At 46.1% G+C, this 20,652-nt stretch overlaps 1 protein-coding gene across 1 annotated transcript in view; it reads left to right on the plus strand.

The window, feature by feature from the left end:
• LOC138285892 (pinopsin-like) overlaps nt 1-16,945 on the plus strand; it is a 115,910-nt gene extending 98,965 nt beyond the window's left edge. The window contains exons 4-5 of the mRNA XM_069226396.1: nt 740-979; nt 16,651-16,945. Of these exons, the coding sequence (XP_069082497.1) occupies nt 740-979; nt 16,651-16,794 (384 nt within the window). The 3' untranslated portion in view covers nt 16,795-16,945. The remainder of the gene's footprint in view (nt 1-739; nt 980-16,650) is intronic.
• Nucleotides 16,946-20,652: the final 3,707 nt, after the last annotated feature.

Below are 20,652 nucleotides of genomic sequence, written 5' to 3' on the forward strand. Positions count from 1 at the left end.
TACAGCTGGAATTAATAACCGTTTTTGCGAACTCAGAAACAACTTCAGGGCCACTGTTCTTGCTGCACAAAACCCACCTAGTAGGAATCTCTGCAGATAAAATGTACTACAGTTTAGCGAACGTACTCACGTAACATTAAACTGTGGTGTCATTCCAAAAGATGACACCGTCGCAGTGCCAAAAATACTTTGCTTTGAGCAGCACCAACGCCCATGCCAATGTATCCAAAGGGAGAGTCAAGGGGAAGGGCCAGTACAAACCTCCCTAGGAATTGATGCAATGGCAACTAGATGAAGGAGTGTTACCTGGCATTGCGTGACATCCTAGTGCGAAATGAATCCAAGTGCAAAGAAAGGGCGAGAGAAATGTCACATGACATTCCTATGTGTAGCATGTGTAATATAAACAACAGTACACGTTTTACGTTGCTTACCCATTACTGGTTGTCGTCACATAGGAATTTATACTCAGTAGTGTACCTCAACTACAGAAAGCAAACTCCATGTTTATACTAATATATTGGATGGGAGGACAGTACCTTCTCCTGATTAAGATGGAACTTCGATTAAAAGCCTGACTAACAATGTTAAATTCCTGCATCACTGATAATTCTATCTGTCGCTTTTATCGTAGACCTGGTAAAGAGCGTGTGGTGGGGGTGAACAGGGAGCTTGTCTCCAGTTTGTTTAAGCAACATGACCACACTACAGTCCTATGCCTTCTCTGCATTTTCTACAGGTTGCAGCACAACAAAAAGAATCTGAGACGACTCAGCGTGCAGAGCGGGAGGTGACAAGGATGGTGATTGCCATGGTGATGGCGTTCCTGATCTGCTGGTTACCCTATGCCACGTTTGCTATGGTGGTAGCTACGAATAAAGACATAGTCATCCAGCCAGCACTGGCGTCAATGCCCTCGTACTTCTCTAAAACAGCCACTGTCTACAACCCCGTCATCTATGTCTTCATGAACAAACAGGTACCTAAAAAAATTATTGCTCACCAAGGTTTAATATCAGGCAACATATCACTCCTTTACTTTTAAAAGCAAAATGCTTGCAAATAACATTCTTAAAGACGAGTAAACAAAAATATGCTGACAACTATACTTAGTCAGACACACAAACCTTGACAAAGCCAACAGTTCTGGCATAATATGCTAAGACATGCAAACATTATTAGCACGGAAAATGTGTGTTGTGTCTGTGCAATGGGCCTCTTCTTGAGCCTTCTCTGCTCTATTTTTTATTCCACAAAATTATGGTGCTCCATTGTGCCAGCCTTGCAAACGTAAGGGCCGGTTTACAAGAATGCCACGCAGTGCAGCAGGTCACCTTGCTGCTTACACTGCGTGACAGGGAAGAGGCAGGAATGTGCTGTATTTAAAGTAGTACAGCACATTCCTGCCTTTTTTGCTCTGCGCTGGCACCCTTTTGGCAGGCTAGCGCCAATGCAGGAACCCTTGCAGCGCCTTGAGACCCTCACGGGTGAGTAGTGCGCTTTACAAATTCCTGATTGATTGAGTGATTGATTGCACCATGGTGCAACACTGCCTCCGTTGCATGCAGGATTGCTTTAATACAGGAAGGGACACTTTCCTGCAAAAAACAATATTGAGAGGCAAATTCCTCTTTCTATGTGTGCTGCAGAATGCAGCACACATAGAACGAGAAAGTAACGAGGAGAAATAAATATAGGGGCAGTTTTATGAAAAGTGGTGCTGCAATGAGTGCAGTGCACTTTTCCTGCACCCCTTGAAGCCCACCTACTGCCACCATGTGTGTGCCGTATTTAAAATACAGCACACCATGGCGCATGGTAGGGGGCAATATCATCATTCTATGTAATGCTATTGATGTACTCTCCAGGAGTAGAGCCACAATATTGGCACTACTCCTGCAGAGTACATAGGGGGCCCATTCTAAATAATGGAAGCCCCTTTTTAACACCTGCTCCTAGCAGGCGTTAAAAGTGCCTTACAAAATGGCACAAGGAAATCTGTTAGATTTCCCTGCGCCATTTTTTCACACCCCTCACCCTAACAGGAGAATGCCACCTTTGCATACATTATGCCGAGCACAGGCATAATGTAGCACAAAGGGTTACAAAGTGGCTCAATGCATGCGTTGCGCCACTTTGTAAATGTGGCACAAGGATTTTAGCCTTGTTGGGCCACATTAACGTTAAAAAAAAAACGCTAATCTGGAGCAAGGTGGCGCTAGGGGCTTATAAATATGCCCCATAATTCCCCTTGTTACGCCCCACCTGAGAATGCAGCAGACATAGAAAGAGAAAGTAACGAGGAGAAATAAATATGTGAGAAGGCATACCTTTTGGCTCATTCCTAGGTCTTCCACTCCTGGTAAATCTGTGAATGTGTCAAAAACTATGGGAGTTGCGTGGGAACACCCACGCAATGCACATGGAATGCCTTCCCAGGGTAGGAAAAGGCATTGCAGCAATTTGCTCTGCGTTGCTTTGCTTTAGATTTATGAAGCCACTCAGGGCAACGCAAAGTGGCCCTGCATGGCTTCATAAGTCACATGAAAGGTTTGCGTCACTCTTGCACCACGTTGATTGGTGCAAGAGCAACCAAACTTGCTCATAAATAGGCCCCTTAGGGAATACAAAAACAGCAGCCTACCAGGTTAGGGGAGGCCATCACAATATGATATCCCAGAATGCCTGGCAGAGATCCTGCTGCCTTCCGTGCATCAGCTGGTGCGGTGGTTGCACAGAATGCAAAGCAATTTTCCGAGAAGATCCCTATTGTTTTGGCTTTGTTAAGAAAACAAACTTATTTATTTTTCAGAAACAACCCTCCGAAAAGCGAGAGTCTATTCTGAAAAAACCAAGAAGCATTATTTTCTTTAAAATTTTCTACCAGCTCATGTAGGGTGTCATTTGTGTAGTTCCGTGCTCAGCACTGCCATTCCTTTTCTTTTGTTCCAAAATAGGAACAGAAAAATACAAGATGGAAAGACTGCCCCTAAATACGCTGGGCCTTCTGATGTGGCGATGGGTCACGGTCACAGGTTTCCGATGGGAAGTCAGCAGAGGCTTTGCTGCCAAAAACCATGATGTCTAAAAGATGCTGATGTACCGTTGGGTTTGGATGGGCTCCCGCCGTAAAAAAACGAAACGAGGCATATTGTATTGTCTCTTGCAGATGATCCAACCTCGGTGTGATATCATGCAGTTCATTTTGGGGAATGGTTAAGAGGTGTCTACTTTACTCAGTAGTAAATGGCTGTAAGAAGGTGTGAGGAGAGCAAACCCACCTCTCATGTAAATCATACCTCTGGGAGGCCGAGTCCTTCTGTGGAGGGTTAGTTTGTGTGCTGCCATTTTGCTGCAGCAAGACTGGGCTGGGATGTTGCTTGACAGAACAAGGCTGCATCAAGGGGCACTGGTGTCTATCAGAAAAGCAGTGGGTTTGATGCTTCTCAGTGTCCCGATGTGTCAGTGCATGAGTAGCTTTGTTATGCCAGGTTGTGGTCACAACTGTTTTGTGTTATGCTGACATTGTGTTGCCTGGGTTCACTTTCAAAGGGCTGTGTGGGTGTCAATCTGGAGATAGGGTGAATGGAGAAGGGGCAGTTTAGTGAGGCAATTGACGTTGATACCCAAGGATTGGATCATGACCTTCCCATTATCATACAGGGTGATGTGTAGTTCACATTCAGATGATAGTAATCTCCTATACTATGTTTTTCCAATAATGTTTTTTTGCTCTCTGAGACCCTGGGACATTTGCCACTGTTTGGGAATAGTTTTTGAAAGGCTAGTGGAAATAGGATCTCTTTTGCGCTGTTATATGCATCCTGGAGTATCATCTGCTATGATGCTTTCTTTGTTTTACAATAAGATCATGCAAAACAGTTTAGGAAATCCACTTTGAGAAGCACATTCAATATGTAACATTTAGGTATTGTTAAATACATAAGAACAAGTAGTGATACGATGTCGCATTAGGTTTTAAAAAAATTCACCAATATGACCTCACATTTACTTACCAACAAATTGTGGTGCAACATCACCTGTGGTGCAACATCATCATGAGCGTGGAAACATTTAGGATAACAAATCACACTTAGGTGCAAAATCACCTTTTGATGCAAAATCATACTTTGTAGAAAGTAAGCATGATGCTGTATCACACTTATGAACAAACATCACATATGGTAAGATTAAAACATTTAGGTGCAAAATCACAATTAGGTGCAATATAGCTGTAGTGTAACTTTTACAGAACTGTGGAAACACTTTCAGGAGAAAAGTCACTTTTGTGTACAAAATCAGCTTTAGGTGAAAATGCCTTTAACGTGCATTATCAGCTCGAGTATGGAAACACATTTAGGTGTGAAACGCATTTAGGTGTAAACGTTCATTTATTTGCTACATCGCCCTTAGGAAAATATCAGCATATGTGCTGAGACACTTCTGGATGCAAAACACATTTAGAAGCAAAAATCACATTATTTGAACAAACATAGGTGCAAAGTCAGCAGGACAGCGAAATCACATTTAGGTGAAATATCACTCCGTGCACAGAGAAAATGTGGTAGCAAGATGTCTTATTTTTTATGCACACCACAGGAATGTGTGATTCTTACTGGTGCAAAAAGTACCCTTTGGCCTTGAATTACTATTACCTGAAGACATAATTTAAACACAAACGAATGACTAAAACGATTTTAAAAAATGATAAAGAATTGAAGGAAAAAAACATTGGCAAATTAGGCTATTGCATCACCAGCCTAGGCACTGAAGTACAGTATACGTCTTTTCAGGCGGATGTGCACACGTGAGCAGGAAAAGTTTTGTCACTCACGGAACAGGAGCCAGTAGCTAAAGTAGGTTGGCACACTTGTTATATGAAAGACAGTTGAACAGATGAATGGATGAAAAGGGCTACCCCACAGCCCCTATATGAATGTACTTTTTATGTATTTATTTGTTTTATGTCAAGAGGCAGCAAAACAACTAACACAGACTCTAGGCCAGACCTAAAAAGGGCACGGGTATTGCCTAAGAGTGGACTCATCTGAGACTGTATGGGCTTGTAGGGGGTCGAACCCCGCTCTCAGCCCATGATCCATTTCTAATCCATCAGTCGTTGAAGGAGAATGAAGGAGTCAGGCCCTCCCTGTGTTACTGCCTCTGTAAATGTAAACCTTTATATTAGAGGGTTAGAAAGTGTGATGTTCATTCTGTACTTGTGTGTGCATGTAGAGAGGTATTTAGGGATCAGCCTGTAACAGTGCTATCGATGTTCTGTGTCCTCCTATAAGAGCTAATTATTATGAAGTTTGCATTGTCTCCTCTATAGCAGCTGATTATGGAGTTTGGATCAAAATTATTTTATCTTTTGCAAGTAATTAACATGTTGAGAATGCAGATGCTGGACTTTTTACCTGCGTTTTTGAGATAAGACCACATTTCCAGTAGCTTATTTTGCTACCTTTGACCAGCACAGTAAAGTGGCTTATGGCTGTGCTACAGACAGTGCTTATTAGTTCGGGTTGTTCTACGTTCTGCACGTCAAACTAGTACAGAACACTTCCTCTCGCTCCTTTTGTTCCAGCATGTCTTACCAATTTAATGGGGCCAGGGTCAAGAAGTCAGGTGTTGATGGTAGATTTATTTCTGCTCAATCCTTTGCAGTTCCTCTTTGCCCAGATCTACAGGGTGCAAAACCCCCCTCTAATTTCGCAAGGTCAGATAGATTTGGCGAGTACACTAGAACTACCAATGATGACAACAATATACTGATATGGATCAAATATACTATATATAGAGATTTTCCTGCATATAAGAAGCTCCATAAATAAAATCCATTATTATACGTAGCCATACTGCATGGTTGTTTTATCGAACGGGGGATCATAAAAGGCAGAGCACATCTATAGGGATACCACCCTTTTAAGTGTAGCTAGCATAAAGAGCTCGACAGCCTGTGCTTAAAGTACTGAGCTACCTCCCCAAATTGCACTATGTCTATATCTGCTGAGTCTGTGTTTTTCTCTGTTACAGTAGGAGGAGACTATCGCCTTAATGTATCAGTGCATTTCTCCATGTACACACAATGTTACCCTTTGCTAAAACATCTCCTACAAGAGTAAAGCTCTTGGAGATTTATGTTTGTTGATTTATGCGGCAAGTCAGGAGGTGGCACAATTCAGGTCTCTGGATTGAGTAAGCGGGACAGTGGGTGACGGTGTAGCGAAGTATTTAACCATCAGTCACAACACAAATGAATCACCTACTAACCCTTCAACGTTAGACCAAGATATGATCCTCAAGGCCTGTGAAGAGCAGGGAACCATGTAGATCTGTCAAAGGTCTTCCAAAAGTGTATGTTGTTAATTGTGTGATTTTCTCTCCGAACGCACCATCTATCTTCACCAGAAAACAGCAAGCGACAACTCAAAAGCATTCTATGTCTTGGCCACCTCCATGTCTTGTCAATAGATGGGAGCTGAAGGGGTGTTTTCCTCAAAATAAACCCCTGACTTGGCAATACTGGCCATGGCGAGCTCAGTCAGATCTTCTGCCTCAGCCGGCCTCGTGTATGCATGGATGACTGCACCGTCAGGGGTGCAGGCAGCAGTTCCTCCTCCGCAAGGCTCCCCACAGCTTGGGGGTGCCAGTGAAGAAAGTCAGGAAAGTCACTGACTGAAATGGCGTCCATTTGTGGCCACGGACAAAAGGTTGAACTGCAACCACCTGTCACTGGATCACTTGAAAAAACTCCCCCAAAATCTTCCACAGCCCCAGGCACTTCTTGCATCTCCTTGCTCTTTCCTCCTTTTCTACAAGCTCATGACTTTCCCTTCTTTCTATCTCCAGGACAGTCTCCTTATTTTATATCAGCTTCATAACTGTGCTCTCTCGCCGTGTCTTCCAGGTGCCGGAAAATCCACTGACTCTCACATCTGCCATTGACCTCAGGTCGTGTTGCCTTCGGTCATTCAGCCTTTGGTCCACTTTCCCCTTTTTTTCAGCCTTCGGTCCTGCTCCTCTTGACTTCCCCAGAATCCTGACTTCTCTCCTCATGCCTTCTGCCCCGTGTTCTCCTTTTCAGACCTCTCTCCTCCTTTCTTTTAAATTATCTCCTCGTTTAGTCTAGCCTCCTGCCATTTTCACCTTTCTTCTACTGTCCTGCATTCTCTTCTCCATTTCTCCAGAAATAGTGAGCTCTTTCTTCCAACCTGCCATGCTTTATCCATTTTCCTCCAGCATCCTGCGCTATTTTCCTTTCTTTAGAACGTCTCTCCTCTTTGATAATTTCTTCAACCATCCTATGCTTGCCATACTTTTCTCTCTCTGCCTTTTTCCACCTCCTGTCTTCTCCCTGCCTTTCTTCCAGGCTCCTGAACTTGTTCCTACTTTTTTTCCTGCACTTTCTCCTTCTTTATCCCAGCCTTCAAAGCTTTCTTTTCACCTCTTCCATCGTTTGTGCTTCTTCTTCCTTCCTTTCTTTCTTAACCACTTCGCTGCCAGGCCTTTTCCCCCTCCTGTGCCAGGCCTTTTTTTGCCTATTTGGGGCAGTTCGCGCTTAGGCCCGCATAACTTTTTGTCCACATAAGCTAACCAAGCCAAATTTGCGTCCTTTTTTTCCAACATCCTAGGGATTCTGGAGGTACCCAGACTTTGTGGGTTCCCCTGAAAGAGGCCAAGAAATTGGCCAAAATACAGGGAAAATTTTGTTATTTTCAAACAAATTGGAAAAAGTGGCTGCAGAAGAAGGCTTGTGGTTTTTCCCCTGAAAATGGCATCAACAAAGGGTTTGCGGTGCTAAACTCAGCAGCTTCCCAGCTTTCAGGAACAGGCAGACTTGAATCAGAAAACCCAATTTTTCAACACAATTTTGGCATTTTTCTGGGACATACCCCATTTTTGCAATTTTTTGTGCTTTCAGCCTCCTTCCAGTCAGTGACAGAAATGGGCATGAAACCAATGCTGGATCCCAGAAACCTAAACATTTCTGAAACCTAGACAAAATTCTGAATTCAGCAAGGGGTCATTTGTGTAGATCCTACAAGGGTTTCCTACAGAAAATAACAACTGAAAAAGAAAAATATTGAAATTTAGGTGAAAAAAACATAAATGTTTCTCTACGTTTTACTCTGTAACTTTTCCCTGCAATGTCAGATTATCGAAAGCAATATACCGTTACGTCTGCTGGACTCCTCTGGTTGCGGGGATATATAGGGCTTGTAGGTTCATCAAGAACCCGAGGAACCCAGAGACAATAAATGAGCTGCACCCTGACGTGCGTTTTCATTCTATAACGGGTATACAGCAATTCATTTGCTGAAATATAAAGAGTAAAAAATTGCTATCAAGAAAACCTTTGTATTTCCAAAAAGGGCACAAGATAAGGTGTTGAGGAGCAGTGGTTATTTGCACATCTCTGAATTCCGGGGTGACCATACTAGCATGTGAATTACAGGGCTTTTCTCAAATAGATGTCTTTTTTACACACTCTCCTATATTTGGAAGGAAAAAATGTAGAGAAAGACAAGGGGCAATAACACTTGTTTTGCTAATCTATGTTCCCCCAAGTCTCCCGATAAAAATGATACCTCACTTGTGTGGGTAGGCCTAGCGCCCGCGACAGGAAACGCCCCAAAGCGTAACGTGGACACATCCAAAATTTTGGAAGACAACAGAGGTGTTTTTTGCGAAGTGCCTACCTGTAGATTTTGGCCTCTAGCTCAGCCGGCACCTAGGGAAACCTACCAAACCTGTGCATTTCTGAAAACTAGAGACCTAGGGGAATCCAAGGAGGGGTGACTAGCGGGGCTCGGATCAGGTTCTGTTACCCAGAATCCTTTGCAAACCTCAAAATTTGGCTAAAAAAAACACATGTTCCTCACATTTCTGTGGCAGAAAGATCTGGAATCTGAGAGGAGCCACAAATGTCCTTTCACCCAGCGTTCCCCCAAGTCTCCCGATAAAAATGATACCTCACTTGTGTGGGTAGGCCTAGCGCCCGCAACAGGAAATGCCCCAAAGCGCAACGTGGACACATCCAAATTTTTGGAAGACAACAGAGGTGATTTTTGCGAAGTGCCTACCTGTAGATTTTGGCCTCTAGCTCAGCCGGCACCTAGGGAAACCTACCAAACCTGTGCATTTCTGAAAACTAGAGACCTAGGGGAATCCAAGGAGGGGTGACTTGCGGGGCTCGGACCAGGTTCTGTTACCCAGAATCCTTTGCAAACCTCAAAATTTGGCTAAAAAAACACATGTTCCTCACATTTCTGTGTCTGAAAGTTCTGGAATCTGAGAGGAGCCACAAATTTCCTTCCACCCAGCGTTGCCCCAAGTCTCCCGATAAAAATGATACCTCACTTGTGTGGGTAGGCCTAGTGCCGGCGACAGGAAACACCCCAAAGCGCAACGTGGACACATCCTAAATTTTGGAAAAAAACAGAGGTGTTTTTTGCGAAGTGCCTACCTGTAGATTTTGGCCTCTAGCTCAGCCGGCACCTAGGGAAACCTACCAAACCTGTGCATTTCTGAAAACTAGAGACCTAGGGGAATCCAAGGAGGGGTGACTTGCGGGGCTCGGACCAGGTTCTGTTACCCAGAATCCTTTGCAAACCTCAAAATTTGGCTAAAAAAACACATGTTCCTCACATTTCTGTGGCAGAAAGTTCTGGAATCTGAGAGGAGCTACAAATTTCCTTCCACCCAGCGTTCCCCCAAGTCTCCCGATAAAAATGATACCTCACTTGCGTGGGTAGGCCTAGCGCCGGCGACAGGAAACACCCCAAAGCGCAACGTGGACACATCCTAAATTTTGGAAAAAAACAGAGGTGTTTTTTGCGAAGTGCCTACCTGTAGATTTTGGCCTCTAGCTCAGCCGGCCCCTAGGGAAACCTACCAAACCTGTGCATTTCTGAAAACTAGAGACCTAGGGGAATCCAAGGAGGGGTGACTTGCGGGGCTCGGACCAGGTTCTGTTACCCAGAATCCTTTGCAAACCTCAAAATTTGGCTAAAAAAACACATGTTCCTCACATTTCTGTGTCAGAAAGTTCTGGAATCTGAGAGGAGCTACAAATTTCCTTCCACCCAGCGTTCCCCCAAGTCTCCCGATAAAAATGATACCTCACTTGTGTGGGTAGGCCTAGTGCCGGCGACAGGAAACACCCCAAAGCGCAACGTGGACACATCCTAAATTTTGGAAAAAAACAGAGGTGTTTTTTGCGAAGTGCCTACCTGTAGAGTTTGGCCTCTAGCTCAGCAGGCACCTAGGGAAACCTACCAAACCTGTGCATTTCTGAAAACTAGAGACCTAGGGGAATCCAAGGAGGGGTGACTTGCGGGGCTCGGACCAGGTTCTGTTACCCAGAATCCTTTGCAAACCTCAAAATTTGGCTAAAAAAACACATGTTCCTCACATTTCTGTGTCAGAAAGTTCTGGAATCTGAGAGGAGCTACAAATTTCCTTCCACCCAGCGTTCCCCCAAGTCTCCCGATAAAAATGATACCTCACTTGCGTGGGTAGGCCTAGCGCCGGCGACAGGAAACACCCCAAAGCGCAACGTGGACACATCCTAAATTTTGGAAAAAAACAGAGGTGTTTTTTGCGAAGTGCCTACCTGTAGATTTTGGCCTCTAGCTCAGCCGGCACCTAGGGAAACCTACCAAACCTGTGCATTTCTGAAAACTAGAGACCTAGGGGAATCCAAGGAGGGGTGACTTGCGGGGCTCGGACCAGGTTCTGTTGCCCAGAATCCTTTGCAAACCTCAAAATTTGGCTAAAAAAACACATGTTCCTCACATTTCTGTGTCAGAAAGTTCTGGAATCTGAGAGGAGCTACAAATTTCCTTCCACCCAGCGTTCCCCCAAGTCTCCCGATAAAAATGATACCTCACTTGTGTGGGTAGGCCTAGTGCCGGCGACAGGAAACACCCCAAAGCGCAACGTGGACACATCCAAAATTATGGAAAAAAACAGAGGTGTTTTTTGCGAAGTGCCTACCTGTAGAGTTTGGCCTCTAGCTCAGCCGGCACCTAGGGAAACCTACCAAACCTGTGCATTTCTGAAAACTAGAGACCTAGGGGAATCCAAGGAGGGGTGACTTGCGGGGCTCGGACCAGGTTCTGTTACCCAGAATCCTTTGCAAACCTCAAAATTTGGCTAAAAAAACACATGTTCCTCACATTTCGGTGACAGAAAGTTCTGGAATCTAAGAGGAGCCACAAATTTCCTTCCACCCAGCGTTCCCCCAAGTCTCCCGATAAAAATGATACCTCACTTGTGTGGGTAGGCCTAGCGCCCGCGACAGGAAATGGCCCAAAACACAACCTGGACACATAACATTTTTTCATAGAAAACAGGGCCTACCTGTGGATTTTGGCCTCTAGCTCAGCCGGCACCTGGGGAAACCTAGCAAACCAGCGCATTTATGAAAACTAGAAACCCAGGGGAATCCAAGATGGGGTGAATTGTGGGGCTCTGACCAGGTTCTGTTACCCAGAATCCTTTGCAAACCTCAAAATTTGGCTAAAAAAACATGTTTTCCTCACATTTCAGTGACAGAAAGTTCTGGAATCTGAGAGGAGCCACAAATTTCCTTCCACCTAGCGTTCCCCCAAGCCTCCCGATAAAAATGATACCTCACTGGTGTGGGTAGGCCTAGCGCCCGCAACAGGAAATGGCCCAAAACACAACGTGGACACATCACATTTTTTCATAGAAAACAGTGCCTACCTGTGGATTTTGGCCTCTAGCTCAGCCGGGCCCAGGGGGGGCAGAAATGGCCTAAAATAAATTTGTCCCCCAACCCCCCTGCCCCCCCGGGAGCGACCCTTGCCTATGGGGTCGCCCCCCCTTGCGTGACATTGGTGCCAAAAAGAAAATCCCCGGTGCCTAGTGGTTTCTGCCCCCCTTGGGGCAGATTGACCTACAATCGGCCAATCTGCCCCCAAGGGGGGCAGAAATGGTCTAAATACAATTTGCCCCCCAGGGGAGCGACCCTTGCCTAATGGGTCGCTCCCCATCTCTACAAAAACAAACAAACAAACAAAAAAAACCACAAAAAAAACAATTTGCCCTGGTGCCTAGAGGTTTCTGCCCCCCCGGGGGCAGATCGGCCTAATACCAATAGGCCGATCTGCCCCCAGGGGGGGCAGAAATGGCCTAAAATAAATTTGCCCCCCAACCCCCCCGGGGAGCGACCCTTGCCTGCAAGGTCGCTCCCCTTGCGTGACGGCGCAAAAAAAAGATCCCTGGTGCCTAGTGGTTTCTGCCCCCCTTGGGGGCAGATTGACCTACAATCGGCCAATCTGCCCCCAAGGGGGGCAGAAATGGTCTAAATACAATTTGCCCCCCAGGGGAGCGACCCTTGCCTAATGCGTCGCTCCCCATCTCTAAAAAAACAAACAAACAAAAAAAAAAAACACACAAAAAATAAATTGCCCTGGCGCCTAAAGGTTTCTGCCCCCCCCCAGGGGCAGATCGGCCTAATACCAATAGGCCGATCTGCCCCCAGGGGGGCAGAAATGGCCTCAAATAAATTTGCCCCCCCACCCCTCCCCCGGGGAGCGACCCTTGCCTGCAAGGTCGCTCCCCTTGCGTGACGCCGCAAAAAAAAGATCCCTGGTGCCTAGTGGTTTCTGCCCCCATTGGGGGCAGATTGACCTACAATCGGCCAATCTGCCCCCAAAGGGGGCAGAAATGGTCTAAATACAATTTGCCCCCCCAGGGGAGCGGCCCTTGCCTAATGCGTCGCTCCCCATCTCTAAAAAAACAAACAAACAAAAAAAAAAAACACAAAAAAACTATTTGCCCAGGCGCCTAGAGGTTTCTGCCCCCCCTGTGGGCAGATCGGCCTAATACCAATAGGCCGATCTGCCCCCAGGGGGGGCAGAAATGGCCTAAAATAAATTTGCCCCCCTCACCCCCCCCCCCGGGGAGCGACCCTTGCCTACAAGGTCGCTCCCCTTGCGTGACGGCGCAAAAAAAAGATCCCTGGTGCCTAGTGGTTTCTGCCCCCCTTGGGGGCAGATTGACCTACAATCGGCCAATCTGCCCCCAAAGGGGCCAGAAATGGTCTAAATACAATTTGCCCCCCAGGGGAGCGACCCTTGCCTAATGCGTCGCTCCCCATCTCTAAAAAAACAAACAAACAAAAAAAAAAAAAAAAAAAAACTATTTGCCCAGGCGCCTAGAGGTTTCTGCCCCCCCTGTGGGCAGATCGGCCTAATACTAATAGGCCGATCTGCCCCCAGGGGGGGCAGAAATGGCCTAAAATAAATTTGCCCCCCTCACCCCCCCCGGGGAGCGACCCTTGCCTACAAGGTCGCTCCCCTTGCGTGACGGCGCAAAAAAAAGATCCCTGGTGCCTAGTGGTTTCTGCCCCCCTTGGGGGCAGATTGACCTAAAATCGGCCGATCTGCCCCCAAAGCGGGCAGAAATGGCCTAAATACAATTTGCCCCTCCAGGGGAGCGACCCTTGCCTAAGGGGACGCTCCCCATCTGTAAAACACAACAACAAAAATCCCTGGTGCCTAGTGGTTTCTGCCCCCCGTGGGGGCAGATCGGCCTAATAAAAATAGGCTGATCTGCCCCCATGGGGGGCAGAAATGGCCTAAAATAAATTTGCCCGCCAAGGGAACGACCCTTGCCTAAGGGGTCGCTCCCCTTACGTGAAAAACAAACAAACAAAAAAAACTCCCTGGTGTCTAGTGGTTTCTGCCCCCCTTGGGGGCAGATTGGCCTCATAAAAATAAGCCAATCTGCCCCCAAAGGGGGCAGAAATGGCCTAAATATAATTTCCCCCTATGGGAGCGACCCTTGCCTAAGGGGTCGCATCCCACACCTAAAAAACAAAAGAAAACAAATAAAAAAAAAAACCAAAAAAAAGTATCCCTGGTGTCTAGAGGTTTCTGCCCCCACTGGGGGCAGAAAAGGCCTTAAAAAAAAATGACCCCCTGGGAGCGACCCTTGCCCAAGGGGTCGCTCCCTTCTGTCAATTTCATAGAAAAAAAAAAATCCCTGGTGTCTAGTGGGGTTTCAAAAGCCGGATTGCAAGCAATCCGGCTTTTGAAACCCTCGGAGAGACTTCAAAGGGAAGGAAATACATTTCCTTCCCTTTGAAGCCCCTCCGGGCCTCCCCCACGTGATCGAAAGAGAAATGCTGAGCATTTCTCTTTCGATCGCGCTGGAAGCTCTGCTTCCAGCGCGATGGGGGAGGTTGTGTGATTGTCAGCGCGCTCGCGTGCTGACGTCACAGGGGGGGTGGGGGGGGGGTCGGGGGTTGAAGGGGAAGGGATTCCCCTGTCAGCCCTGACCTAGGGGGGTGGGGGGGCGGCCCTCGGGAGGAGCGCTAGCGCTTCTCCCGAGGGCAGCATTCAGGACGTAATGGTTACGTCCATGGCGCCACACTGGCGCTGCCATGGACGTAACCATTACGTCCGTGGCGGGGAAGGGGTTAAAGGCTTCCAACCTCTCTTCCATTCTTTCATTTGTCTACACTGTCTACCTTGTTCTAACCTCACTTACGTCTACTTATTTTCCATCCTCCTCTCCTATGTCATTCTTCCAGCACTCCACTCACTTCTTTAATTGGGGTGACTTCACCGCTTGTCTTTTTTCCAGCTCACGCCCCCTTTTCTCATGTCCTTTTATGCATACTGCTTTAATTAGTCCAGCTTCTGGCCATCTCACTGCCTTTATTCTAGCTTCCTGGCCATCTCAATATTCCCACAAGCTTACTGTCTTTTGACCTCTGCAATCTCTCTTCCTTTTTATAGTCTCTAATTTTCTTTATTCTTTCATCACCCTGACTGCTCTCCTTCTTTTCCACCTTCCTTCTTTAATCCATTATTTCAAATTTGTTCTCCAGTTTTTAAAAACATTTTTTAATACCCTTCTCTCTCTATCGCTTCCAACATTATATCTTACCAGCTTTTTAGGTCTAGTCTGACACAACGCACGCGCTGTTCCTTTAAAAACATGTTCTTATTTAAGGGGTTTAGAGATCATCCATTGTTATTCGAATTTGCTTGCTTTTTATAGGTTGGCGTATTTGCCATTCACTTCTACTTCTTGTGGTGGCCCATTCCCAATGAGCATGGCCCAAGAACTTGTGTCCTTCCACTGCTCCCTTAATCAGACTCTTTTTTATTTTTGCCTAAAGACTCGGCTAGAGTTCATGTCTTTTCCTGCATGGTTCCTGCATGGTCCCTCGTGTACTCGTCATTTGTGTTCCTTGAGGTCCCCATGCCCCCATTGCTTCGCCCTCCGTTTTACCTGCCCCTGCAGTTCTTGTTATTTGCCTGTCCCGAAGTACTATAACATGGCCAGCACTGGCACCCATAACCCCTCCCTTGGTGTTACGCCCCCACAATAGAAAGTGATATGACGTGGCCAGCGCTGCCTGCGTCATAGCTCAATTTTCATTTTTTACTTTGTCAGTGTTACTTGACAGTTGTACATCATTATCTTAGAGCTAGCAACGTCATAGCGCTTTTTTTTGCTTTCAGCAATGCTGCACAGCAGCGCGGCTGCTATAGAACATGGCTAAAAACATTGAGAAAGCCAATAGTGTCCATGTTGAAAGCGAGACATATGGGCTTTGCCAGGGCTTGTTATTTTCACATGAACTGCAAGAAATATCAATTTGCTTCTTAATGGTGCCTTTTTTTAATTGCGCTATATGGTTCAAGAGAAGAATTACATATTCGTAAACCTTTTTAACATCAGGGACTAACAGGCATGTTTCATTTTTTTATGTAAATCGGCTATGCTTTTTTTATGAAATATTTTATGGTTACCATTAACCGAATAAAGAAATTTTGACTGACAGATCCTGCATGTGTTACTGCCTCATTGGATGTGGATTAAATCCACAGGTACAGTGACAGTCAGACAACCCCTATCTTCATAGCCAGTCTCGACAGAGAATAGAAAGTGTGATGCAACGGTTGAGCATGCTATTCTTCACTCTTGGATCTCAAGCCTTTCAACTTTGCATCTCCTTAAGAGTAGGGGTGTGTCCAGACATCGACACCACCACGGTCAAATGAGTAAAGGCAGTTAATTAGTGGACAACCACGGATGCACTTTTACAAACCATCAAGAACAGGAGACCTGGCGTGCCCTTCAACATGCTCTTTGGGTTGATAGATATAGGTGAACTCTCTCTGATGGCACGCTATGAGACCAAAAAAACGTGGGAGCTCGTCCTTCGCAAGTCCGAGCTTAGTAAGCAATAAAGGCCAGACTCTTCATTGCGGGCAGGGCAGCTCATTTGCATATGTCACCTTCTAGATTTTGGAAACTCACAGAAATCTTTTTTAACCCATCCCACGAGTTTTGAGTGGCACTCACAGAGGGCGAGGCAGCTATTAGTGGAATATGCGCACTGCTGTCAATCCAGGGGACAAGTGCGTCAGGCCAGGGTGCAAGGTGTCAAAATGAATGGCTGTCACTAAAGAAATGAGGAAGCATCGCAAGGCCTGCTTACCTCGCTTCCTTTAGAACCTGTCACCCTTGCTACGTAAAGGCGCATCCTCAAACATTTCTATTGCTTTCTTCGCCCTCTTCTTTAGCACGGAAAATGTTATACTCGTGTATGTGTCCTGGTGCGGCTGTCTCTAACAGACTATCTTTTCTTGCGTACAGTTCCGTAACTGCCTGCTGGCGCTGATGTGCTGCGGCCGCAACCCCTGCGGAGGAGAGGAGGACGGGAGCGCCACCGTGGCCAGCGCGCGCACGGACGTCACTTCAGTCTCCGAGGGAGGCGGGAATAAGGTCACGCCAGCGTGAGAGATGCCCGCCATTGGAGGCCTCGGCGGAAGCAGCCAAGATTGATCGAACAGTTCGCTCTCAGAGCAGGGCCAGAGCAGGATTCAGAGGTCTTCCTCTCTTCTTTCTACTCATCGAAAGAGCTGGGTGGTGCTGCAGACAGCCACTGTCAAGGAGGATATACAGCATTCTCGATCCCCTCCTTTGAAGGATATATTAAAATATTTTTAAGACGTTGTTTGAGCCTTTTATTATGTGATACGATCACCCATTATGGCACATAACGGAAACAATGGGAAATTATGGGACATATTTACAAGCCTCTTGCGCCACCTTAGCGCCACCACAGCGAAATTGTTTTACGGTTATGGCGGCGTTAAGGTGACTTTTCTGCAGCTCCATATTTACAAATTTGTTTGCGGTCCTTGCACCACATTAGGCCTGCGTTGGGCGTAATGTATGCAAGGGGGTTGTTCCGGCAAAGGGAGGCCTGGAAAAAATGGTGCAGTGAAATTCACATTTGACTGCGGCATTTTTCCTGTAATTTTTAACGCTTTCTCAGAACAGGCGTTAAAATGATGTACCCGTTATATTCAGTGGGCCTCCCTATGCTTTGCTGCACGAGCATCAACATTTTTGACGCTAGTGTAGCAAAGTGCCACAATAGCTTCAAAAATATTGGCCCTATTGTGCTAACGGCACAACTATGGTGTTATTAGGTGCCGGGGGGGGGGGGGAGGGGGCGCAATTTATGATGCACCACTTTCTTGTAAATATGCCCCTATGTTTTTCATTTATAATACTGCAATGATGCTCCTGTGTACAGGTACTGCAAGTACTTTGTAAAGTAACATATGTTCACACTGCAAAACTCTCAAACATACATATGTACATCGGTCAATGAACACTTTCTTTGTGTCTTCTTTTGAAATAGATATCAAGCTGTTCACAGAAATATAGATACCATTGTGCCCCCCCACAGCAAGAACAAACCACGCCCAATAAAATGTATCTCCTTAGAGACAACCCAGATCACCTCTCTGCTGATAATTACATTTTTTTTATTTTTTGTATGTAGCACCAGAAAGAAGAGGGCCTTATAAGGAGATCAGGGTGGGAATATTGAATCTTCAATCAGCATCATAAGGTGTCACCATTTTATTCCCACAGAGCAGTCAGCTTCAATGTAATCCAAAAGCCTGTCATCAGTGTCAGCAAGTTTGATTTGAGAGGGAGGGCTAGACGGAATCAGTTCCAGAGAGACAAACCTGTAACGCAGATCACGCCCCCTCCAAAACCTTTATATGTAACCCAATGGTCTAACCAAATGCTTAGCCAGAAAATGTAAACTCCACCCGCTTAGATCCATACCCCGAATATCATTGGGTGAGTGAAGCGAGAAATCCCTCCCCACTCTGGAAGAGGTTCCTTCATGTCTCCTCCCATCATCTGTCTGTCCATAAAGACTTTGATCCACCCATTCAACCATCAGTCTATCTTTCCAGTATTCCATCCATCAATCCTTTCACCTTTCAATCTATCCTCCTTATACCATGGTATTCATTCACCCTTTCATGACTACATTCTTCCATCCATCTTTCCACTCACACTTCAACTGCTCATCCATCCTTTTATCCAACCATCCATTATTTCAACCCACCCATTCATCCATTTACCCTTCCACTGAGGTTTCCATTCATCCAGTCTTTGACCATTCTAGCCAATCTTTCTTTCACCCACCCATGAAAATGTTGTTTTACATCCATCAGTACTTTCACCCTTGCATTCATCCTTTCATACATTTCACCGTCCTCTTTGTCTGTTCCTTCCTTCTTTTCATATGTCCTTCCTTTCATTCTTCCATCTTGCTCCTCTCACTCTCTTTTTCTCATCGTTTCACCTTCTGGGCCTCCTGTACTATGATTAACTTTGCACCGTTATGGTGTTCCCTTTGTTTTAAGTGTTTTTGTCTGTAGAGCTGCAGACAGAACAGGCTCATAAAAAAGCTAATCTGTTTCTACAGCCTACATCACCCCGCTTAGGCTGCTAAAACAGGGGCTTATGATGCCACTGGGTCGGACAGTGTCTTATGCATAGCTGACCTTAACCCTCAGGTCGGTGTCACAATGTTGAGCGGCACAAAGTTAAGGCCTACTTTTGATATGAAAATGGACTGCAGTTTAGAAGTAGAACATCCTGAGCATGGCAATTCTATATTGTCAATATTCTGTATTCCTTACAATCCCAAAGGAATGATGAGTCAATAAAGGAGAAAGACATCAAGGAGAATATTTACTAACATTTATATGGGGGCACAAGTGGTGCAATGCAGTTTTGCCCTTCTCTCCAGGGGCGTAACTTCAGGGTTGTGTTTGGGGTGTTGCCCCCCTAATAAATGTATTTTCTGCAAAATAGTTGTGTACAGGTGCTTTCAGTCGGGTATGGTGTGGTGGCTGGTGGATTTCACCAGGAATTTTTACATACACACAGACAAAACAGCATACACACTCTTTCCCTCTCTTTTGTGAAAGTCTTCAACAATGTTGGTTATTTTACAAAATATTGTGGGGCATTTTTATACTCCGTTTGCGCCGGAATTGCGTCGTTTTTTTTGACGCAATTCCGACGCAAAACAAACTCCATATTTATACTTTGGCGTTAGACGCGTCTAGCGCCAAAGTCCATGGAGTTTGCGTCATTTTTTAGCGTGGACACCTACTTTGTGTTAATGATATGCAAGGTAGGCGCTCCCGTCTAAAAAATTGACTCCGAGGCATGTGCGCCGTATTTACACTGCCGGGCAAAATTCACGCCCGGGAGTGGGCGGGTCAAAAAAAATTACGTACGGCCGCTTTTGCGCCGTTTTTTAGCGCCTGCAAAAGGCAGGCGTTAAGGGACCTGTGGGCTCTGAAGGAGCCCAGAGGTGCCCTCCCATGCCCCCAGGGACACCCCCTGTCACCCTTGCCCACCCCAGGAGGACACCCAAGGCTGGAGGGACCCATCCCAGGGACATTAAGGTAAGTTCAGGTAAGTCATTTTTTTATTTTATTTGTGGCATAGGGGGGCCTGATTTGTGCCCCCCTACATGCCACTATGCCCAATGACCATGCCCAGGGGAAAGAAGTCCCCTGGGCATGGCCATTGGGCAAGGGGGCATGACTCCTGTCTTTGCTAAGACAGGAGTAATTTCTATGGGGGTTGGGAGTCGAAAAAAATGGCGCAAATCGGGTTGAGGCGAAAAATTTGCCTCAGCCTGACTTGCCCCATTTTTTCACGGCCAAGCTCCATATCCCCCTACGCCGGCGCTGCCTGGTGTACGTCGTTTTTTTCAACGCACACCAGGCAGCGCCGGCGGCTAACGTCATTGATTAAATACGGCGCCCGCATGGTGCTTCAGAATGGCGTTAGCCGGCGCTAATTTTTTTGATGCAAAACTGCGTTAGCGCAGTTTTGCGTCAAAAAGTATAAATATGGCCCTGTGTTTTCTCTCACTTAGGGCCTCATTTACAAGGAAATGTCAGAGCGCTGAGCTGCGCCAAATTTGGCAGCGTTGCACTCCGACATGTAAAAAAACACAGGGGTGCTCCATATTTACAGGAATACGTCGCACACCTGTGTTTTCCCTAGTATTGGTACTAAAATTAGCTGTCTAGCGCCAACACAGGCACCCTTGCGCCACAGTGCAAAGGTGCCTGTGTTGCAGGGAATGATGTTTATGTGCAGGAAGGTGTCCCTGGGTGCAGCACCACTTATCTTAAATCAGGGACTTTGTGTCACTTTGCACCACACATATGCCCACATAACACTTTAGTACATTTAATCCCATGTGTATTGTGCAGGGCATTTGATGTTTATTGGCTACCCGTTACACCTTGCTGT

Source organism: Pleurodeles waltl, chromosome 3_1 (genome assembly GCF_031143425.1).
Source record: "Pleurodeles waltl isolate 20211129_DDA chromosome 3_1, aPleWal1.hap1.20221129, whole genome shotgun sequence".
In the NCBI taxonomy this organism is placed as follows: domain Eukaryota; kingdom Metazoa; phylum Chordata; class Amphibia; order Caudata; family Salamandridae; genus Pleurodeles; species Pleurodeles waltl.